This window comes from Nicotiana tabacum, chromosome 14 (assembly GCF_000715075.1).
Source record: "Nicotiana tabacum cultivar K326 chromosome 14, ASM71507v2, whole genome shotgun sequence".
NCBI lineage: Eukaryota > Viridiplantae > Streptophyta > Magnoliopsida > Solanales > Solanaceae > Nicotiana > Nicotiana tabacum.
In genome coordinates this window covers 39,321,938-39,347,030 of record NC_134093.1, presented here as the reverse complement: position 1 = coordinate 39,347,030, position 25,093 = coordinate 39,321,938, and the positions used below count along the sequence as shown (strand labels likewise).

At 36.9% G+C, this 25,093-nt stretch overlaps 2 protein-coding genes across 2 annotated transcripts; one reads left to right on the top strand and one right to left on the bottom strand.

The window, feature by feature from the left end:
• Nucleotides 1-871: 871 nt before the first annotated feature.
• Nucleotides 872-3,190, top strand: LOC107802296 (uncharacterized). The gene is made up of 3 exons (XM_016625765.2): nt 872-888; nt 1,385-2,375; nt 2,453-3,190. The coding sequence occupies exons 1-3, from the start codon at nt 872-874 to the stop codon at nt 3,188-3,190; spliced, it is 1,746 nt and encodes a 581-aa protein (XP_016481251.2).
• A 7,860-nt stretch (nt 3,191-11,050) lies between these two features.
• Nucleotides 11,051-12,667, bottom strand: LOC107802293 (putative aspartic proteinase GIP2). The gene has a single exon (XM_016625761.2). It carries the CDS (start codon nt 12,488-12,490, stop codon nt 11,168-11,170), a length of 1,323 nt encoding a protein of 440 aa, XP_016481247.2. The 5' UTR covers nt 12,491-12,667; the 3' UTR covers nt 11,051-11,167.
• Between the last annotated feature and the right edge of the window lie 12,426 nt (nt 12,668-25,093).

Sequence of the window (25,093 nt, the reverse complement as noted above, 5' to 3'; positions counted from 1 at the left end):
AAATTGGTGAGGAAGAACTTTGACATCTTAACCTTAACATAATAGTAGTAGTAATATACCGAGCACAGCTAGAGAGAACATTGTAGAGACCAGGAGAAAACAAAGGCTACTACCACCAATATTATTTTGAACCCACTTTAAACAAGTAAATCGCCTAGCCTGCTGGTAAAGAGGGTTCAAATGTGTTCAAATTTTCCACATGGTCCTGAGTTCAAAACTAGTCACTTGCATATATGCCCTCTATTTTTGATTTTTTTAATATAGGTCTCTTTTCCCATAAAACGACGTCGCTTATGTCTTTTTAAAATATCCCCCAATTCTCCAAATCAGAAAACGATCAGAATCTTTAATCCCAAGCCCTTCAGTGCCTCTCCCCCCCTCTCTCTCTCTCTCTCAATTTCAAAGAGAATCGCTTCCATAGTCACCACTCACCTCCTCTGTTAGCCCCTGCCGAGAAGGTCATCTCCCTCAAAGACAAAGAGCTTCATTTTGGTATCTAACTAAAAGTTCAGGTGATCAATAACAATAAGAACCAATTCTAGTTTTCCAATTTCTAGTATTTATTCCTCTTTTGCATAAAGATTTAATCCTAATAAATTTCCTTCACCTCTATATGCTTTCTTCTCTTTGTTGTAGTTCAATTTCAAAGAACATTGCTTCATAGTCGTCTCCTCCAGTAGCCATAAGCCACTGCCGCTTCTCGAATCTCGTTGGGTCGCCTCTCTCCGTCTCTCGCCGTCAGCCCGTCAGTTGTCACTGTCAGGTTTCTCACTTGCTTATATTGCAGATTTTTGTAATTTATGCTTTGGAAAAAAATTCAGATTGTTTTAATGGGTTTTGGCTGAGAAACTCAATTTCAATTTGAGATATAATGGAAAATGGGGAAAGGTGAGAAATTGAGAGTAATAAACTTGCTTATATTGAGAAGTAAAAGACAAAGACAATGAATAGATCTTGATTCTTTACCGGCTGATCCAAAGGAGAGAATACCCATTAAATATTATCATCCAAATGAGCGTGATGAGATTAGAAGAGAATATCTCCGAAGAGGTCCTTACCAACCCCGATATCATAAGTTTCCTCAAAGAGATTTTTCGAACTTAAAGCGTCGTTTCAATCCTAAATAGTTTGATGAATATCGTAATTGGTTGGAGTACAGTGTGATAGAAGATGCAGCTTATTGTTAGTATTGTTACTTATTTCAAGATGAAGACATTCATCAAGGTGGAGGCGATATATTTTCAAGTTTAGGATTTAAGAGTTGGCAAAAAAAGAAGAGATTCAATATTCATGTTGGTAAGTCGAGCAGTATTCATAATCATGCAAAAAGAAAATGTGAAGATCTATTAAAACAAAAACAGTCAATTCAACCTTTATTTGATAGGCAATCCAGTCAAACCAAGCTCGAATACAAAATTCGCTTGAAGGCTTCAATTGAGGTTATGAGACTCCTATTGAATCAAGGATTGGCATTCCGTGGACATCGTGAAGATGAATTATCATTAAACAAGGGTAACTTTCTTGAGATTCTTTCATGGTATGCAGAGAGGTGCGATAAAATCCGTGATCTTATGTTGAAAAAGGCTCCAAAGAATGATCAATTGACCTCTCATAAAATTCAACAAGACATTATCATTGCATGTAAAATTGAAACAGTTAAAGCAATTATGGACGATCTAAATGGAGACTTTTTTGCATTGCTAGTTGATGAATCATGTGATGTATCACGCAAAGAGCAAGTAGCTATTGTCTTGCGATATGTTAATATATGTGGATCTGTGGTGGAGCATTTTATTGGGATCGCTCATGTTCGTAATACTAGTGCTTTATGTTTAAAGAAAGCAATTGTTGATTACCTTGCTCAACATTCTTTGAGTTTATCTTACGTGCGTGGACAATGCTATGATGGAGCAAGCAACATACAAGGGAATTTACGTGGCCTCAAAACTTTGATTCAACAAGAAAGTAAATCTGCTTATTCCATTCATTGTTTTGCACACCAACTTCAATTGACTCTTGTTGCGGTATCCAAAAAATGTCTTGAAGTGGGAGAACTTGTATTGTTGGTTTCTAATATATTGAATATAGTGGGAGGTTCTTTTAAACGTATGGATGATCTTCGAGAATCTCAAGCAGAAAAAGTTCAAGAGGCATTAGACATGGGTGAACTTGAAACTGGTAGGGGTTTGAATCAAGAATTTGGTCTTGCAAGAGCTGCCGATAATCGTTGGGGTTCGCACTACAAATCTTTTAAGAACTTTATTTTTATGTTTGGCTCAATTATTGATGTTCTTGATACTATCGTTGTTGATGCCCGAACTTTAGAAGAAAGTGCTAAGGCAAAGGGATATCTTAGCACTTGTCAAACATTTGAGGTTGCTTTCATGTTGCACCTAATGAGAGGTGTTTTGGGGATTACAAATGAGCTTAATACATCCTTACAAAAAAAAAGGAGCAAGATATTGTAAATGCTATTCTACTTGTTGAAGTGGCAAAGAAACGATTGCAAAAGCTAAGAGAAGAAGAATGTGATTCACTTATTGATAAGGTGTCTGCATTTTGTGTTAAGTATAATATTTTGATACCAAACTTTGATGACTTCTATGTTAACGCCGGAAGATCTCGACGTAAAGTTACTGATTATACTATTTTACATCACTATCGTGTTGATATATTTTTTAAGATTATTGATTGGCAAGTTCAAGAACTCAATGCTCGTTTTAATGAGGTGACAACGAACTTGCTAGTTGGAGTAGCTTGCTTAAATCCAGTTGATTCATTTTCCAGTTTTGACATAAACAAGATATTGATGATGGCTGAATTGTATCCTGACGATTTTGATGAGAATATAATGGTTACGCTCAAGAATCAACTTGAAACTTATATTGTTGATATTCGTAATGTTGATGAAAGGTTCTCAAATCTACAAGGACTTGTTGATCTTTCTGAAACACTAGTTAAGACAAAGAAGCATTTGAATTATCCATTTGTGTTTCGCCTTGTGAAATTTGCTTTGCTTCTACCTGTTGCCACTGCTACCGTTGAAAGAACTTTTTCGGCGATGAAGTTGATCAAGAGTGAATTGCGAAACCGAATGAATGACGAATTCATGAGCGGTTGTTTGGTACCTTATGTAGAAAGAAAAATATTTAACACCATTTATGATGAGACTATTATGAATACATTTTAGGAAATGAAAACTCGTAGAGGACAGTTGTAATAATATATTTTATTAATATATAGTTTTTGTTGACCTCTTTGTATATTTGCTTCTTTGCATTTTGAACCCGCTTGATAAAAATTCTGGGTCCGCCACTGTTAGCCTTAACATAATAGTAGTAATATACCGAGCACAGCTAGAGAGAAAATTGTAGAGACCAGGAGAAAACGAAGTCTACTACCACCAATAATTCTCAGCCGTTAGTAAGAAAATATGTTCCCATGATGGCAATAAAGATAGTAACAACAATATAATGAAAATTAGGAAGAGCAAAGGCGTAAAACCATAAGCATAATACGTATGCAGAAATTAAAATCAATATGAAAATAGTGGAAGAGCCGAAATTCTAAAACAGATACATGATGATGCATGAATCTTTCTTTATTATTGAAGTGTTCAAATATTTTAGGGAACTTATGTCAGATAAGAACAAATAAAAAGATTTAAGTGCATAACTACTTAGAACTTGATTCTTCAGTATTACTATAAAATAATCACTGCAGAGTTTCTCCAATGAATATGAAGAACCAATGGGAAATAGTCTTTCTTTGCAAAATAAAAAAAAAATCGATAGACAATTTTAATGCTCATGAAACAGCTAAAATAACAATCAAATTTAATTGAACACAAAAAATCAAAAGGTCAACACCATAGTTACAGTAATTCCAACTGAAGCGGAGCACTCACATAGATACCAAAATGAATATTCAAGAACATATAAGAAAATTTTATTCACATAGATAAATAATATGCTTCCAATGTGTATACAACTCAAAGTTTATCCCATGAAATTCAATACTTTCTGATTCCATCAAAATGCACACTGAAAATAAAACATAGAAGAAAGCAAAAGGATGTAGGATGGACGAAAACACACTAATATAAATGAAGAGTCATAGGATTCACAATAAAAACTGAAAAGACAACACATTAATAATAAAGTATAGCTGAGAGAAAGACCAAAACACTTAATTGCCTCTTTCAATTTAATGTTTTGGCAATTCCTTTGTGAAAGACTTTAAGAAAGTTAAAAGGAAAACAAAAGAACCAAAAATCTTTAGAGGGGCAAAACACGGAGAGAAAAGGCAAAAATAAAGGACAAAAAATATAATAAATAACATTCGTAGAAACGTTTGTGATGCCACTCTAGTAAAAACTCATGATCATCTAAGTTGTAATCGAAGGATGAAGAAATGAAGAGATGATTAATTAAGTTTACTTTGTCATAATGTATAATCACGACATTGTCCAGGACCATCTCCTGTATAAATAACTGGAATACTTGCGGTTAGCAGCACCACCCAACGTATATTAAAACTATCAGAATAGCCTACTGTCCTCATGGTACAAAACAAAATCTATTATCATAATCCAAAATCCAACCTAAACAAATTCCAAAAAAAAAAAAAAAAAAATCTAACAAAGAGAAGCGTCCAAGTGTTCGCTCTTTTACTGAAAATGAATATTCAAAATGTTCAAATATTGCTCCAACCAATTTCAAGAGTTCCCATCTCAATCCGAAATGAGAAAGGTAACATCTTTACCTCATTACGTATCTGGATGAGAAAAGTAACATCTTTATCTCATTACATGTCCAGATAAAATTGACTGGACCATTAACTTAAGAAATTTCACAGTAAATGAGAAAGTCTCATCATTTGTGCATATAGAAAACCCAAAATACTTATAGTTCAAAATTAACCTAAAATCAAGATGCTGATTGAGAAAACAGATACAACAAATGGCAAACAAACATCCTAACATCATTATTTCTGCATAAAATGTTAGATGAAAATTTTATTAAGAGCACATTCAAGATTAAGTAAACGTTATAAAATGGACGACAAAATAACCAAAAGATACAAACTTTATTACTAAAACCAACATAACAATCAAGAAAAATCAAGAACATAAGACATAGAAATATATCTCTTAAATTAAAATAATTACATAAGTTTCACGAATATTAAACAATATCATTTAGAGTTGGACATAATATTATTATTTTTTTGCCTCGGAGAAGGAAAGCGGGAAGAGTGAGATAATTCTTGATTTGTGGTTCATCCTCTCTTTTCTATTACTTTGCTTGTTCCTTTGTGCAACAATCATATAAGTACAATTTGAACGTGGAGTTTGACCTAGAATCTCCAGATATCTCAAGTTATTGGTCAGTATAAACACAATGGAAACTAAAATATTATGTCACTTTTAACATTACTAATCATACTTTAATATAATTATAAAACCTATATATGCTGCAAACACCAATTGGAGATGCTATTCTCATTTTTTCCCCTACTTTTTCACTCTTTTTTCTTAACATAAATCTCAATCTCAGGATAAACAGTGTAAAAGCCAAATAAAAAAAGAAGAAAAACAGCAAGAAAATATTTCACCGGAATCCACATGCTTGGACAAATTGGCTCCGCCGACTGTAGTGCAAGGACGAAGAAAATCAATATAAAGGCCTGCAATAGAAAATGATAAAAACGGAATTAACACATAAATACATGAAGTCGACCAACCAAATATGAAGCTTTGTAACTTAGATCTTTCTCACATACCGTAAAAGTCTTCTGCCATGTTCACTTGTTCTCTGGCTTGATATGGGTATTGGTTGAATTTTTCTCCTTTGTTGATCGTCGATTTTATAATACATATTTGGGAGCAATAAAATTGAAGTAGATTCTTGATTTACTCTCTGTTTTTGGTGTCGTGGGAATTGAAGGTATGATTTTGGTTTGGAACGGGTTCCAAAGAATTTTGAAAGACGTACCTTTAATGATTGGTTGTTATTTTTTTTTAATTTAATAATTGAATTTATTTTGTGAAAATTAGAGAGAAAAGCCTGAAAAATTAGAAAAGTAGATAAATATATTTAGAGATCAATAGGACATGCCACCTCACTCCGCTAGGGCCCTGCTTTATATTAATCTATAGATATTCAATAACAAAGATAATAAAATTACATAAAGCAAATATTTACTACTAGAAATTCGGCAAAAACCGTCAAAAAACCGATCAAAAAACGGACCAAAGTTGTCGGTTTTTCAATTTATTTATTTATTTATTTATTTTTTTTTTTTATTTTTTTACGAAATCAACCAACTTTGGTCGGTTTTCTTTGGCGCAAAAATGCGAAAAACTATTTTTGAGTCCTGCAAAATTTATGTTTCAAGAAACCGACCAAAATTGGTCGGTTAATTCGGCGGGCCATTTAAAAAAACCGACCAACTTTGGTCGGTAATTTTACTTTTTAATAAAACCGACCAACTTTGATCGGTTATTTTCGTGCAAAAATATAAATAAAGAGTATAAATCAAATAAAAGACAGTCTTAAAATAAAATGTACCAATGGTCTAGTGGTAGAATAGTATCCTGCCACAGTACAGACCCCGGTTCGATTCCCAGATAGTGAATCTTTTTATTACATAATTAAAATACCGACCAACTTTGGTCGAAAAAAACCGACCAACTTTGGTCGGGTTTTTTTTGCAATATTTTTTTTTTGAATTTAATTGACCGATCAAAGTTGGTCGGTAATTTCCGACCAACTTTGGTCGGTATTCCTTTCCGACCACAAAAATACCGTCCACACGTAAATGGTCGCGTTTTGGTCGGTTTTTGGCCATTACCGACCAACGTTGGCCGATTTTTTTGTCGGTTTTTACCGGATTTCTAGTAGTGATTGTTAATTAATAAGTCATAATAAAAATTAACTTAATCCAAAAATACTATATAAGTCATGCTAAAATAAGTATAGCTAATAAGTACTATTAATTGCATAACTAAGCACTATCGTCATTCCTAGTGTTGAATTGAATTTTTTGTTAGCATTAGTATTGATTTGAACTTTATTTGAGTTACTACATTTATGAGCTATAAAATTTATTTACCATTTAAGAATGTTAAGTTCAAACTTGAAATAATACATTAAAAGATAAAACTGTGAAAAAGTTTAAGAAATATTTATAAATTGTTACAATAAATATTTATATACATAAAATATTTTTAAAAATTGTATAAATATGTTATCGGGTTGGTTTGGTTTTGGTTTGACTTTTTTTAGTTAAAATCAAACCAAACCAATTATGGTCGGATTTTTTTTCCAATACCAAACCAAATTAAACCAAACTATAACCGGGATTTTTTTTCGATTTAACTTAGATTATCGGTTTGGTGCGGTTTATCAATTTTCTTTCTACATATTACCTAAAATATTATATTACTCCGACTAATTATCTGCATTCAAAAAGTTCATAAAGTAAAATAGAAAGAATAATTAGGGGACAGGAAGGGAATCTCTTGCATGCATGGTTCTTGTATAACCACTAAAGTACAGATGGAGAAATAACTTAGAGCTACACAGCCAAGTAATAGTTTCCTGTATTACACACCGCTGACTGTATGGTTATACAAGTGGGCTGCAAGCTAGGGATAGTTGGAACAACATGATAGTGCTATAACTTATAACTACATAATGATACAAGATTATAATATGCGTGATCGGTAAATTAAATAGATCAGATACGATCTTTCGAGGATCATTTCATTCTATTAAAATTGTTAGTGACGTAGGAGATAGTTTACTTGTTAGGATTTCTTAACTCTTCCTATCTTTTTTTTTTTTTTTTCTCTTCTTTTAGATTTATAACTTATAAACACTCATTTTCTCTCCTTATATGTATGTAGTAAAACACATTTTGCCCAACTCAACTACATTAATATCCATATAAGGTCGGTCAATGGTCAGAGGCATTTAAAACGCCAATTTGAACAGTTCAAATGTCTAGATAAAAATCTGTTTGGTGAGAGGGCCAAGAAACAGAATTATGTACAAGTACGAGTGTGTATTTATGGAAATTTTACCTCATAGCTAAATTTAAGATTTATTTATGGATGATAACTATCTTTTAATTTAATTATTTTTTATATTTACAAAAAAGGGCAGCCCGGTGTACTAAGCTCCCACTATGCGCGGAGTCCGGGGAAGGGTCGGACCACAAGCATCTATTGTACGCAGTCTTACCCTGCAGAGAGGCAGTTTTTATAGCTACAAAGAATTCTCAATTTACCCATCATAGTTATACCAATTACATAGAGTTATTCCACTTTATCAATCATATCCCTGAGCCCTTTCTCTCTTCTCCCTCAACTCTCTCTCCTTTTTCCCTCTCTCTTCGCCCTCGGCAAGGCGCCCGTCCAACTCCGTCGCCTCCGGTCATCTCTTCTCCGGCGGAACTCTACCGGAGCCCAACCAAACAACCACCTCTCTCTCTCTCTCTCTCTCTCTCTCTCTCTCTCTCTCTCTCTCTCTCTCTCTCTCTCTCTTCCCTTCTCTCATCTCCACTGTCAGATTCAGATCTGAAAATCACGAAGTCGCGCAGGGTCTATTACTAGCGGTGAAAACAATGAAGGAGGGTCACCAAGTCTGGATCTAATGGAGATGCTGGAATCCATGGCTTCTTCCCCTTCTAGCTTTATATCTCACATTTGAGTGTATCCGTCTGACCGAATTTTGTTAGATACAACATGATAGTGTATTCTCATATCTGGCCGGATTTTTGTACGTTTCCATTTTTAGTTTTAATACAATGCAGACAATATTTTGCTTGGCCGGAAGATGCAATCTCCAGCGAAACTTTCTTCTTTTTGTTTGCTATTGAGTCACATACAATTAGGGGTGGCAATTTGAGCTCAAACCCATCCAACCCGCCCAGAGATTAATGGATTGGGCTACAACATTTTAGCTCATGGGTCAATTTGGGCTGAGCCCAAGTTAACCCATTATTTTTTGTAACCCATTCTGACCCATGAAGTAACCCAAATACAACACATGAATCTCACCCCAAAATAAAAGGATCTCAACCCAACTTATCTAGAAATTTACTTAGTTACCCCCACCCACCCACGCACCCCCGCAAAAAAAATTTATTTTTACCTTTTTTTTGTATTTTTGATTTAAAGTTTTTTCATTTTACTGCACCATCCACCCACCCCACACCCCACCCACAATTTTTTTTTTTTACTTTTTTTTTGTATTTTCAATTTTCTGTTTTCTAATTTTTCGTTTTCTTGCACCACCCACCCCACCCCTCGCAAAAAATAATTTTACCTTTTTTTTGTATTTTTAATTTTCTGTTTTTTTGTTTTTCTGCCCCACCCCTCCGCAATTTTATTGTTTTTTTAAACTTTTTTTTTTGTATTTTTAATTTTCTGTTTTCTGTTTTTTCGTTTTTCTGCACCACCCCCCACCCGCAAAAAAATTTTCAACTTACACATTTTAAATACTAATTTGTTATTTAAAAAAATATATTTTGATTTTCAAAATACTAATAGTATTTATTTACCTTTTATACATAGGTATATAAAAGGTAAAAGACTTTGTTTATGCAAAATGAGCATGGTTCTAAAACATCGGTCAAGTTGGGCTGGTTGGGCTATGACCCATTATTTAGCCCATCTTGACCCAACTCATCTTAGCCCAAGTAAACTTTGGGCTGAGTTAGGCAATGACCCATTTATTGACCTAACCCATCGTAAGACGCCAACTCCGGCAAACTTTCTTCTCTTCTTTATTGTTGAATCACATACAATGATATAAATATATTATATTCTATACATATACACTCAAATTTGAGTGTATTCTGTATTTTTCAATGCAAATAGAGTTTACGTTTTTTGTATTTTTTTATTATTTTTGTATTTGTACCTGTATTTATGTATTTCGAAGGTTATTTTTTGTGGCAGATCCCTGTATTTTTTGAATTTTTGTTGTTTGAATACAACGAATTAAATACAGTGAATTGAATATAGTGTAACTGCGAATGAATACAGTGAATTGAATACAGTCGAATATCATTATTTTTTTTATTTTTTATTGTTTGACTGCAGTCGAATTGAATACAGTGAAATTGAATACAATATAAAATATATAAGAATGAATATATCCAAATTGAATACAATATATACAACCGAATTAAATATAACGACATACATCCCATGGCAAGCAATTAGTAATTACGAAATATAATTAACTAAATTATAGCTATGTCCGACAATAACCCTCCAAACAATAGTCATTTCTTAAAAATCCTCTTTATTTATTAGGCATTAATTATAAATCGTGGACCCAAATCCTCTAACGTTGGGTCTTTTAAAAGGAGAACCCACTTTCTCGCATCCTACAACGAATCTAAGAAAACAAATCTCATACTACAACATGTTGCTCATACTAACAAGAAATAGATAAATAAGCATATGTCTATGATCTCTTTAGGAAACAAAATATAATATCGGGTGAAATCGCAGAGAAATTATTTTCATTAAATATATATATTTTTTTAAAAGGGCAGCCCAGTGCACTAAGCTCCCGCTATGCGCAGGGTCCGAAAAAGGACCCGGACCAAAATATATTACTAATAGCGAAATTAGTGGTAACAAAACAGAAATTAATTCTCATATGCTAAAGCCAGGCCAATGCTTGAAACATTCAAAAAAAGGAGCAAACGCCTGTCAAGATGATTGAGATTTGAGATGTCACAAATTCATAATCGAGGTTGATTGCCATCACGAGATGCGGAGCCAAGATTTCAAGTTTATGAGTTCGGAATTCTAATTGTTAAATGTTACTGGGTTTTAAATTAATAATTTATACATATTCAATGAATTTTGTAAGACAAACACAGGGTTTGAATCAAAGTTACTGGGTTCGGCCGAACCCGGTCCCGACACACTACCTCTGCCACTTACCACTGGCCACCACCAAAGTAAATTTAAAGACTGATACACTTTTGGTAATTGACACAGGCCATTGTGACTTTCAGAAACTGAACAACCAAAAGAAAACGGATACATTAATTTATTTCTTGGCCAATTCCATCCTCTGGAAAATAAAAGAAATTACTACTAGTACTATCTCAGCATTTGTGTTTTGGGGGAAGACCATCAAGCTTTGGATGTAAAGTTGAAGTTGGCACATGTAGTTTGACCAAACAAGAGCGAAGAAGTAAAGCCCAACTTTTTGTTAGCAATATCAAATTGCAAAAGATTGTCTTCAATTTGATGAGCTCCAATGACTATAGAAGTCGTGGGTTCGAATTCAATTCCTCCATCCACAAATCCAAGACAGAGCACCTCATTATTCACAGCCACCATTGAATTCACACCCCAAATAGTCCAAGATTTAGCATCTTTATTGCTTCCCAAAACCAGTTCAATGGGTGGAACACCAGGACCAACACGAGTACTTCCCAAACTCGCTCTATTATAACACACCTTAAAAGGAGCCACAGGTTTTACCCTTGGAACCTTAGCAAGCGATTTTACAAATGCTTTTGTCAAAGCATTGTAAATCGAAGACTCTAATTTCATGTAAGGCTCAACCGTACTAATTTTGGTTCCGCCTTTGCCATCTTTGGTTATGGTCAACAATGTAGTGTTTATTGGCACAACATTACCATTTATTTTAATTGATGTCACTCCAATAAAATAGTCGGTAGAAGGCTCCCCGTCGAAATACGCACCTGATGTACTAATAGGGTTTTTTAGAAGTGGGGTGTAAACAAGTCTTTTGGAAACATCCATTCCAGGAAGAAAAACATAAGGACTATCACCAAAGAAGATAACTCCACGAGAAGTTGTGGAAGAACTCAAACAAACGGCGAATTTTCGAGGTACACGAAAAGCATTAGACATTTGAGTAGGAAATCCAACGAAACCATTGCCAAGTCCAATAATTCCTTTAACACCCTTTGCTAATCCCTCAAGAAGAGACTTAGGAGCACAATCAAAAACTACTCCAGGCTTTGATATAAAGTTACCAGGATTTGAACCATCAGTTGATTGAAGTGAAACAATATCTTCAGCAAGTTCACCACCAGTGCTAGTGCGAATAAAAGGGTTATAAGGAATATGTGAACAAGTATTATTGTTGCACCCTGGTGAAGGAGGATCTAAACATGATTCAACACAAGCACCGGATAATGAACGTTTACAAGGGATAGAACCACAAGGGACAGGTTCGTAAGTTGAGCTAACGTAGCCATTTTCACAGTCAACCCACATGAATCGTTGACCAAGATCTACAGTTAATTTGATAGGGACAAGAGGTGTTCTTTGGCGGATGACTGTGACGTATTGTTTAGTGGCTGCATCTTTGGTTACTGGAAGAAAAAAAGCTCGAGGTCGTGGAGGAGTTTTGGCTGTGGAGAGGGAGAATAAGAGGAGCAAAGAAAGAAACAAAGATAAAGCATTAATTGTGGAAACCATTGTTATTGAAATTTGAGAACGAGTGAGTAAACTTGAAGAGCTAGAATCTTCATTTATAATGATGTAAAGCTTCTTTAATTAAGTTTGATTTATCACAGATGGCTATTTTATTTGTGAAGGGGCAAGACAAAAGCTGAAAGAATGCAGAAATAATGTTATTAAATTCATTTGTTCAAGTATACAACTTGCCGTATAAAAATTCAACGAATGATGGACATTGACTATATATTAGATATCGCTGCCAGATCTATTTCGTCTAAAGGAAGAAAGAAAAGGAACGGTGGAAGCATTATTCTATTCTATCAGAATGAAGAAAAAAAATCATTAATCTCTATGAAATTGATCGAGATTATAAGTCGAGTTGTATAATAACTTTATACGTATACGATATCTTTTAAATCTTATCCTTTAGTTATTTTATCAGATTGTTTTTGGAAGAATACAAGATCAATTGAAAATAGAAATAGGTAGTGGTAGAATAGTTCTATGTTGCCCAAATTACCTAGAAAATTGATAAAATGAGCGTTAAAAAAAATGAAAGGACGTACATACATCAAGAAAAAAGAAATATCTAATGGTTGCTTGGCTTACTTCCTCAGTTCCAAAAAGAGGGCGGCATGATTTAGAGTACGAGGGAGTATCATCTAGTTTTTGGTATTAAATTCGTTCATTTATTTTTTAAAAATAATTTATAAGTAAAACTATGAATAAAAATTTCATTCAAATTAAACGTATATTTTTAAAATTCACAAAATTTGACTCGCACAGTATTGCATCAACTTTTTGGTGGATGGAAAAAGTACGTAAGAACTCATTCTATGAACTATCGACCAAATGATTATTTAGAGAAAGTAGACATTAATTGTCCGGAAGTCCGCCTATAATAATAAAGAAACTGTTTTCACCAACACTATAGAGAGTACCTCTATTGTGTACATGAGAAAGAAGCAGTTGAAATAATGATGTTGATCATTTACGAAGTAGCAAATATGAACCTTAAACTATACTTTTTCCATTAACCCTAGTTTATAATTGTAAAGGAAGAAAAGAAAAGGAAAACATATTGGTTTTCCAACTTAGTTTGTTTATTATTTTTCTACTTTTTCTTGGTACCCATAACCCCTCTACTCTCTAGAGCGTAACACAGAAACTCGTGAGACATCCCACATGGCCCGCGACTGAAGCATAGGTCTACTTACACAGTGTTGTTTACGTGAATGTGAAATAATTGAAATCTTTTCATTAATTTCTAGAGGTTTTTTATTCAAATTTTGAATTTGAATTTTTTTTCCGTGTAGAGAGTTCTTTACCCTATTAATTGACCTATTAGATGTAAACTCGAACGCCCATTTTCTTAAACGGGAAACACATTTTTATATTAAAAAAAATCCATCCTTCAGTATCATAATTGGATCGATCATGTCAGATCATGAGTGAATAGTAAAAAAGGCATATAATTGTTCCATCTAGAATACTTGGTTGATCAAAAAATCAAATACCTATATATGTCCTGGCGATCGTTACTTTTAGTGATCTTTCTTTTTAGGTGACTCCTTTTCTTGTTCTATTGATCGTAGGCATCCAACAACGCCTTGATAAAGTACATGTTGGTATTGATAGACAACTATTGACTTCATGTTGACTTGTACCACATTCCCTGATCAGTTGTTAGTTAGCTATAGGGGTAATAATGTCATTTCTTTATTTAGAGATGTCATATGTTAGGAGTCAATAGATATTAGTATAAATATACGCACACATTCATTTTGTTAGTAACCCATATTGCTAAGCAGAGAAGTAATCAGATTGTTCTCTCTGTTCTCTTCTACTCTCAATTCCGTCTTCTTAATTCACTCAACTGTGGATTACACTTCATAATCAGTATAAATTAGTGAAAGTATAATGACCCGACCAGTCGTTTTGAGTGTATTAGCCCCGATCCCCTATTTACTATTTTTCCCGTATCTGTTTCTGTTTATGTGTCTTGTCGGGAGGTCTTATTTTTTTATTTCGGAGTATTTTGGAACACTTAGTCCCTAAAACAGAAGCTTATATCTTAGGATTTTGACCGTAGTCGGAAGTATATGAAGACGACTCCTGAATGGAGTTCTGTCGGTTCCGTTAACTCCGTTGGGTGATTTTGGACTTAGGAGCGTGTTCGGACTGTGAATTTGAGGTCTGTTGCTAATTTAGGGTTTGAAATGGCGAAAGTCGAATTTTGGAAAGTTTGACCGGGGGGAGGGCATGAATTTTTGATATCGGGGTCAGATTCCGATTCAAGAAGTTGAAATAAGTCCGTAATGTTGAATATGACTTATGCACAAAATGTGAGGTCAATCGGACGTGGTTTGGTAGGTTTCAGCGTCGTTTGTAGAATTTGAAAGTTTAGAATATCTTTAGGCTTGAATCGAGGTGTAATTGGTGTTTTGATGTTGTTTTGAGTGATTCGAAGGCTCGACTAAGTTCGTATGGTATTTTAGGATTGGTTTGTATGTTCGGTTGAGGTCTCGAAGACCTCTGTGATGACCCAAAATGTCATCTTTAAATTTAATAAGTAATTATGTGTTCTAAGACGACGAAAAGCATCATTTATCATTCCTCGACTTGCGTGCGTAGTCCGTACAATTTTCTGAAAAGTTTTTATATGAAAAATAGATTAAAATGTAAAATAGAGCTTTAAAAACTCAACTGAGTTGACTTTCGTCAATATTTTTAGCAAACGGATACGGATCAGTATTTTGACAGTACCGGTAGTTCCGTATCGTGATTTGGAATTTGGGCGTATGCCCGAAATTTAATTTGAAGGTCCCTACCTCAAGTTATGACCATTTAACAAAACTAGCAATTTAAAGGCTAAAGATTTCCAAGTTTGACCACGGGGTTAACTTTTTGATATCGGAGCAGGAATTCGATTATGAAAATTTGAACAGCTCTGTTATGTCATTTATGACTTATGTGCCAAATTTGAAGTCATTCCGGATTCATTTAATATGTTTTGGCACGAGATTTGCAAATTGAAAGTTTAAAACTCAAAGTTTGAATCGGGGTGTGAATTATAATTTCAGCGTTGTTTGGCATGATACGAGACCCCGATTAAGTCCGTATTATGTTATTAGACTTGTTAGTATATTCGTACGGGGTCCCGAGTACCCCGAGAGTAATACGGATTGAAATCTGATCAAGAACTGGACTTAAGCAAAATCTATATTTTTCCTTCTGCTGTAATCGCACCTGCGGATTTTTCTCATAGGTGCGAGCTCGCAGAAGCGAGCCTTCAATCACAGATGCGCCCGGGCGTGGCTGGGCAAAAGTCCGCAGGTGCGGAAACCTGCACGCACCGAAGCGAAGGTTGCTCAGGTGCGCATTTTTCCTCCGCAGGTGCGAGGCCTCGCCTAGCAATCCCATTTTGCAGATGCGAGCTCGCATGTGCGAGCCCAGGCACCGCAGGTGCGGAAATGCCTGGGCAGTGTATATATCGAAGAGTCCGACATTTTTACTCATTTTGGTCATTTTGAGCTCGGTTAAGGCAAAATTTTGGGCGATTTTCACGGAAAATATTGGGATAAATGTTCCTTATCCTATATTGATTATATTTCATGATTCCATACTCATTTATATCATGAATCCGTGAATTTATGGAAGAAAAATCAGATTTTTCTAAAATCTTCCAAAAACGAGAAATTTAGATTTGAAGGTTCATTTAATATCGGAATTGAAAAATTTTTGTATAGTTGAACACGTATCGGAACGTGTGTTCGGATTTCATGAGTTTTTTCGATATTTGAGACGTGAGTCCTACTGTCAAATATTTAAATGAATTTCAAATTTTTATTAGGAAAATTTATAAATTCATATGGAATTAATTCCTATGATTAGTATTGAATATATCGAATTATTTGTGAATAGATTTGAAACTTTCGGAAGCAAATTTAAAAGGAAAAGTTGTGGTTGAATAATTGATTGGAATTTGCAAAGCGAGGTAAGTGTCGTGGTAAACCCTGACTTGAGGGAATAGAACCCTTAATTTAATTGTTATGTGAATTGCATGTGAACGACGTATAGACGAGGTAAAGAGTGTCTATACGTCGTCAAATTAATTATTTACCTGCTTACTTGAAAAATCATAAATTATTTTAAATCATAAATTAATTATTATAATAATTGTTTTTCTCCTATTCTTTGTCAAATATTAATTCTTGAATTCCTGCATTAATTGTTATATGCTATTTGAATTATGTGTTTTAATTGTTATTTGACATTTAGCATATTAAATATTAAACTGCCTATTTTCTCCCTGAATTTCATAATAATCTGCTATTTGTCATTGTTTGTTTCATAATTAAGTTATAATTATTGTATGCTTGTTGTCTTATAATTTTATATTAGTTGTTGCATTTATTGGGGAAATTTCTTCTATAAAAATTGGTAAATGAATATGTTAGAGGAGCGGGTTGCACGCCGCAACAGAATTAATTATAATGAATATATTGAAGGATCGGGTTGCATGCCGCACAGACTTATGAAAAGTCCATATTGGAGGATCGGGTTGCACGCCGCAACAGACTTATTAAAAGTCCATATTGGAGGATCGGGTTGCACGCCGCAACAGACTTATTAAAAGTTCATATTGGAGGATCGGGTTGCACGCCGCAACAGACTTATTTAAAAGTCGACATACATATATTTATTGGTGGATCGGGTTACACGCCGCAAATGGGGGATCGGGTTGCATGCCGCAACAGATTTGATTAAATGAATATATTGTGAGAGCGGGTTGCACGCTGCAACAGAATTGATGGAAATGATAATTGGTTATGACTGCTGAGTTCGCTTCAATTATTATAAATGAGTTACCTGATTTGTTTCTATTATTGTTCTTGTTACTAATATTGCGTACAGGTAATGTAAGTGACCCGTCTTAGCCTCGTCACTACTTTGTCGAGGTTAGGCTCAACACTTACCAGTACATGGGGTCGGTTGTGCTGATACTACACTTCGCACTTCTTGTGCAGATTTCGAAGTTGGTCCCAGTGGCGTGCCATAGACTTGCTCGGATTTCAGTTATTCAAAGGAGACTTGAGGTATAACTGCAAGGCGTTAGCAGTTCTGAAGTTCCCGTCTATTTTACTTTAGCTGAGTGTTTATTTTCAGACAGCTTTATTTTATTCTAGAAGCTCGTGCACTTGTGACACCAATTCTGGGATGGTATTTAGATATCGTTTTTTTTATGGGTTATTTCACTATATTTCAAACTTTGCTTCCGCATTTGTTTCTTTGATTATTAATAATTTAAAGATTGTTTAAAAATTGGTTAATATTATTCTAAGTTGGCTTGCCTAGCAAGTGATATGTTAGGCGCCATCACGTTTCGAAGGTGGGAATTTTGGGTCGTACAGTTGGTATCAGAGCACTAGGTTACATAGATCTCATGAGTCACGAGCAAGTTTAGTAGAGTCTGAAGGATCGGTACGGAGACGTGTGTACTTATCTCTCAGAGGCTATGAAGTTTAGGAACAATATCATTTCTTTCTTATTCTATCGTGCGATTTTATTCTATCATCGATGATTGAACCATTCTACTCTTATTCTCTCGCAGATGGTGAGAACATGTAATATCTTTACCGATGGACAGGGACTAGAACCCTTGGTGGCAGCTATGGACAGGGGTAGAGGTCAAGGCCGAGGTCGTGCTAGAGGTCGAGGCAGAGGCCGAGGTAGAGCTCAGTCCAGAGCTCGAGCAGCTGCACCTGTTGAAGAACCTCAGGTGGACCTTCAGGAGGAGGTTCCAGTTCAGAATGTACCGGTTGGACCAGTTCAGGTCCCGAAAGGATTCATAGCCACTCCAGTACTTCAGGACGCTCTAGTCCATTTGGTAAGTCTTATGGACGGTGTGGCCCAGAATGGTACATTTCCAGTGGCACCAGCCGTCTCACAGGCTGGGGGAGGAGCACAAACTCCCACTACTCCCGCTCCGGAACAGATGGCTCCCCATAATCAGGTTCCAACAGCCCCACCAGTTGGGGTAGTTCAGCCAGTTGTTGTGGCACAGATTGGTGATAGGCCCGCCATGTCTTTTGAGGCCTTATTTAGACTGGATAAGTTTACTAAGCTCTTTCTAGTTCACTTTAGTGGTACACCTTTTGAGGACCCACAAGATTATCTTGAACGCTGCCATGAGGTGCTGCGGAACATGGGTATAATTGAGACCAATGGGGTTGATTCCGCCAAGAGGTGGTGGAGAGATTATACATTGACCAGACCAGTCGGATCGCCTGCACTTACCTGGGAGAAGTTCTCTCAGCTATTTCTGGAGAAGTTCCTCCCTATCACACTGAGAGAGGAATTCCGCAAGCAATTTGAGCGTCTACAGCAGGGCAGTATGACTGTTACTCAGTATGCGTCCCGTTTTATGGATTTGGCCCGTCATGCTCTCCTTTTACTACCTACGGAGGGAGAGAGAGTGAGGAAGTTTATTGAGGGACTCACTCACCCTATCAGACTTCAGATGGCCAAGGAGACCGAAAGCTAGATTTCTTTTCAGGCGGCTGCTAATGTCGCAAGGAGGATCAAGATGGTTCTTGCATAGGAGAGAGGGCAGAGGTCCAATAAGAGTCCTTGTCTGTTCGGTGGTTTCACTGGTGCCTTGTCTGGAGGCAGAGGTAATTTTGGTAGGGGTCATCCTCCCAGACCGTTTCATTCAGCACTACATGCATCTCCCGGTGCTTCAGGGAGTCACAGTCCTATTATGCCTTACTCTGGGCAGCTAGTATTCAGTGCACATTCAGCTCCTATCAGTGCACCACCACTCCAGAGTTACTACAGCGGTTATCCGGCCCATTTGGGTCAGCTTCAACTTCAGCGCAGCCACGACATCAGGATGGGTGTTATGAGTGTGAAAACATTGGTCACATCAGGAGGTATTGCCCTAGATTGGCGAGTAACAGATCTCGGCAAGATTCTCGTGCCATCATACCAGCACCGATTGCTTCACCGCCTGTTCATCCAGCTAGAGGTAGGGGTCAGACATCTAGAGGTGGAGGTCAGGCCATTAGAGGCGGAGGTCAGGCCATTAGAGGCGGAGGTCAGGCCATTAGAGGTGGAGGCCAGCCAGTTAGAGGCCGTCCCAGAGACGCAGTTCAGAGTGGTGGGGCCCAGCTGATTTTATGCTTTTTTAGCTAGGCCTGAGGCCGAGTCATCTGATGATGTGATCACATGTATTATTCCAGTTTGCCATAGAGATGCTTCAGTTCTATTTGATCCAGGATCTACTTATTCCTATGTGTCCTCCTACTCTGCTTCATATTTGGTTGTACCTTGTGATTCTCTTAGTGCTTCTGTGTGTGTATCTACACCGGTGGGGGAATCTGTTATAGTAGATCATGTCTATTATTCGTGTGTGATCACTATTGGTTATCCTGAGACTAGTGTGGATCTTCTACTTCTTGATATGGTAGATTTTGATGTCATCTTGGGTATGGATTGGTTGTCACCTTATCATGCTATATTGGATTGTCATGCCAAGACAGTGACTCTAGCTATGCCAGGGTTACCTCGGTTAGAGTGGAAAGGAACTCCTGGCCATTCTGCCAGCAGAGTTATTTCATATATGAAAGCTCGGCGTATGGTAGAGAAAGGATGTCTAGCCTATTTGGCTTATATTCGCGATCCCAGTGCAGATGTCCCTTCTATGGACTCAGTACCAATTGTTCGTGAATTTCTAGAAGTATTTCCTGCAGATTCCGGGGATGCCACCCGACAGAGATATTGACTTCTGTATTGATTTGGCTCCGGGCACTCAGCCCATTTCTATTCCACCATACCGTATGGCCCCGCCAGAATTGAAAGAGTTGAAAGAGCAGTTACAAGACTTGCTTGATCAGGGATTCATTAGACCCAATGTCTCGCCCTGGGGTGCATCAGTATTATTTGTAAAGAAGAAAGATGGCTCTATGCGGATGTGTATAGATTATCGGCAGTTGAACAAAGCCACTATCAAAAAACAATATCCGCTGCCAAGAATTGATGATTTATTTGATCAGCTTCAGGGTGCCTAGGTATTTTCGAAGATCGATTTGAGGTCTAGTTACCATCAGTTGAAGATTAGGGCATCTGATGTCCCTAAAACAGCTTTTCGAACTCGGTATGAGCATTACGAATTCCTAGTGATGTCATTTGGGTTGACAAATGCCCCAGTGGCATTTATGGATTTGATGAATCGGGTGTTCAAGCCTTATTTGGACTCTTTTGTGGTTGTATTCATTGATGTTATCTTAATTTACTCCAGCAGTCGAGAGGAGCATGAGCAGCATCTTCGAAGTGTGCTTCACACTTTGAAGAATAATCAGTTATATGCCAAGTTTTCAAAATATGAGTTTTAATTAGACTCAGTTGCCTTTTTAGGGCATGTGGTATCGGCAGAAGGCATAAAGGTGGATCCTAAAAAGATTGAGGTTGTTCAGAATTGGCCTAGACCTACTTCAGTTATAGAGATCTGGAGTTTCCTGGGTTTAGAAGGTTATTATCGTCGGTTCGTGGAAGGGTTTTTATCTATAGCAAGCACACTGACCAGACTAACCCAGAAGGGTGTCCCATTCAGATGGTCAGACGAGTGTGAGTTGAGCTTTCAGAAGCTCAAGACCGCTTTGACTACGACACCAGTGTTGGTATTACCCACAGGTTCAGGATCGTATACTATATATTATGACGCATCTCACATTAGGCTTGGTGCAGTATTAATGCAAGATGGCAAGGTAATTACATATGCGTCGCGGCAGTTGAAAGTTCATGAGAAGAATTATCCTGTTCATGACTTAGAATTGGTAGCCATTGTTCATGCGCTGAAGATTTGGAGGCATTACCTCTACGGTGTCTCGTGTTAGATATTTACTGATCATCGCAGCCTTCAGTATCTGTTCAAACAAAAAGATCTTAATTTGAGGTAGAGAAGATGGTTAGAGTTGTTGAAAAACTATGATATCACCATTTTGTATCACCCCGAAAAGGCCAATGTGGTGGCCGATGCTTTGAGTAGAAAGCCTATGAGTATGGGCAGTCTTGCGTATATTCCAGTTGGTGAGAGGCCATTAGATGCTGATGTTCAGACTTTGGCTAATCAGTTCGTGAGGTTAGATGTTTTAGAACCCAGTCGGGTTCTAGCTTGCATAGTCGCTCGGTTTTTGTATATGAGCGCATTAGAGAGAGGCAGTATGATGATCCTCACTTACTTGTCCTTAAGGACACGGTGCAGCATGGTGATGCCAAACAGGTTGCTGTAGGGGAAGATGGGGTTCTGCGAATGCAGGGTCATATTTGTGTGCCTAATGTGGATGGGCTTCGTGAATTAATTCTTGAAGAAGCACACAGTTCCAGGTATTCTATTCATCCAGGTACCACCCAAATGTATCAAGATTTGTGGCAACATTATTGGTGGAGGAGAATGAAAAAGGATATAATTGCATATGTAGCTCGGTGTTTGAATTGCCAGCAAGTTAAGTACGAGCATCAGAGACCTGGTGGTTTGCTTCAGAAGTTAGAAATTCCTGAGTGGAAGTGGGAGCGTATCACTATGGATTTTGTTGTTGGGCTCCCACAGACTCAGAGAAAATTTGACGCAGTTTGGGTCATTGTGGATAGGTTGACCAACTCAGCACATTTCATTCCAGTGGCAGTTACCTATTCTTCAGAGAGGTTAGCTGAAAGTTACATTCATGAGATTGTCCGCCTTCACGGTATGCCCGTGTATATTATTTCAGATCGAGGTACACAGTTTACCTGACACTTCTGGAAGGCTGTACAATGTGAGTTAGGCACGCGGGTTAAGTTGAGTACAACATTTCATCCACAGACAAACGGACAGTCAGAGCGCACCATTCAGATATTGGAAGATATGCTTCGCGCTTGTGTTATAGACTTTGGAGGTTCTTGGGCTCAGTTCTTTCCACTTGCGGAGTTTGCTTATAATAATAGCTACCAGTCGAGCATTCAGATGGCTCCATATGAGGCATTATATGAAAGGCGATGCCGATCGCCAGTTGGTTGGTTTGAGCCGGGAGAGGCTCGGTTGTTGGGTACCGATTTGGTACAGGATGCCTTGGATAAGGTCAAGATTATTTAGGATCGACTTCACTCAGTCTAGGAAAAAGAGTTATGTCGGCCGTAAAGTTCGTGATATTGCATTCATGGTTGGAGAAAGAATATTTCTTTGGGTTTCACCTATGAAAGGTGTAATGAGGTTCGGAAAGAAGGGCAAGTTGATCCCTAGGTATATCGGACCCTTTGAAATTCTTGAAAGGGTGGGTGAAGTAGCCTACAGGCTTGCATTACCACCTAGTTTATCAGCGGTTCATCCGGTGTTCCATGTGTCTATGCTCCAGAAATATCATGGTGATCCGTCCCATGTGTTAGATTTCAGCTCAGTCCAATTAGACAAAGATTTGACATACGAAGAGGAGCCGGTGGCTATTCTAGCCCGGCAGGTCCGACAGTTGAGGTCAAAGAGTTATCCTTCAGTTCGGGTGCAATGGAGAGGTCAGCCGGTAGAGGCATCTACCTGGGAGTCCGAGTCGGACATGCGGAGTAAATATCCACACTTATTCACCAGCTCAAGTACGTTTTTTTTTCTAACTCCGTTCGAGGACGAACGTTTGATTTAGAGATGGAGAATGTGATGACCCAAAATGTCATCTTTAAATTTAATAAGTAATTCTGTGTTCTAAGACCTCGAAAAGCACCATTTATCATTCCTCGACTTACGTGCGTAGTCCGCACAATTTTCCGAAAAGTTTTTATGTGAAAAATAGATTAAAATGTGAAATAGAGCTTTAAAAACTCAAGTGAGTTGACTTTGGTCAACAGTTTTAGCAAACGGACCCGGATCAGTATTTTGACAGTTCCGGTAGCTCCGTATCGTGATTTGAGACTTGGGCGTATACCCGGAATTTAATTTGAAGGTCCCTAACTCAAGTTATGACTATTTAACGGAACTAGCAATTTAAAGGCTAAAGATTTCCAAGTTTGACCACAGGGTTGACTTTTTGATATCGGAGCCGGAATTTGATTCTGGAAATTTAAACAGCTCCGTTATGTCATTTATGACTTATTTGCGAAATTTGAAGTCATTCCGGATTCATTTAATATGTTTTGGCACGAGATTTGCAAATTGAAAGTTTAAAACTCAAAGTTTGAAGCGGGGTGTGAATTGTAATTTCAGCGTTGTTTGGCATGATACCAGACCTCGAGTAAGTCCGTATTATGTTATTGGACTTGTTGATATATTTGTACGGTGTCCCGAGTACCCCGAGAGTGATACGAATTGAAATCGGATCAAGAACTAGACTTAAGCTTAATCTGTATTTTTCCTTCTGCTGTAATCGCACCTGCAGATTTTTCTTGCAGGTGCGAGCTCGCAGAAGTGAGCCTTCAATCACAGATGTGCCCGGGCATGGCTGGGCAAAAGTCCGCAGGTGCGGAAACCTGCACGCACCCGCGCGTCCGCAGAAGCGGACCAAATGATCGCAGAAGCGAAGGTTGCGCAGGTGCAAGGCCTTGCCTGGCAGCCCCGTTTCGCAGATGCGAGATTTTTCTCGCAGATGCGAGCTTGCATGTGCGAGCCCAGGCACCGCAGGTGCGGAAATACCTGGGCAGTGTATATATCGAAAAGTCCGACATTTTTACTCATTTTGGTTATTTTGAGCTCGGTTAAGGCGAATATTTGGGCGATTTTCACGGAAAACATTGGGGTAAGTGTTCCTTATCCTATATTGATTATATTTCATGATTTCATACTCATTTATATCATGTACCCGTGAATTTATGAAAGAAAAAATCAGATTTTTCTAAAATCATCCAAAAACGAGAAATTTAGATTTGAAGGTTCATTTGATATCGGAATTGAACAATTTTTGTATGGTTGAACTCGTATCGGAACGGGTGTTCGAATTTCGCGAGGTTTTTTTTAAAGATTTGAGACGTGGGTCCCACTGTCAAATATTTAAATAAATTTCAAATTTTTGTTAGGAAAATTTGTAAATTCATATGGAATTAATTCCTATGATTAGTATTGAATATATCGAATTGTTTGTGAATAGATTTGAAGCTTTCGGAGAAAATTTAAAAGGAAAAGCCGTGGTTGAATAATTGATTGGAATTTGCAAAGCGAGGTAAGTGTCGTGGTTAAGAACCCTTAATTTAATTGTTATGTGAATTGCATGTGAACGACGTATAGGCGAGGTGACGAGTGTCTATACGTCGTCAAATTAATTATTTACCTGCTTACTTGAAAAATCATAAATTATTTTAAATCATAAATTAATTATTATAATAACTGTTTCTCTCCTATTTTTTGTCAAATATTAATTCTTGAATTCCTGCATTAATTGTTACATGCTATTTGAATTATGTGTTTTAATTATTATTTGACATTTAGTATATTAAATATTAAACTGCCTATTTTCTCCCTGAATTCCATAATAATCTGCTATTTATCATTGTTTGTTTCATAATTAAGTTATAATTATTGTATGCCTGTTGTCTTATAATTTTATATTAATTGTTGTATTTATTGGAGAAATTTTTTCTATAAGAATTGTTAAATGAATATGTTGG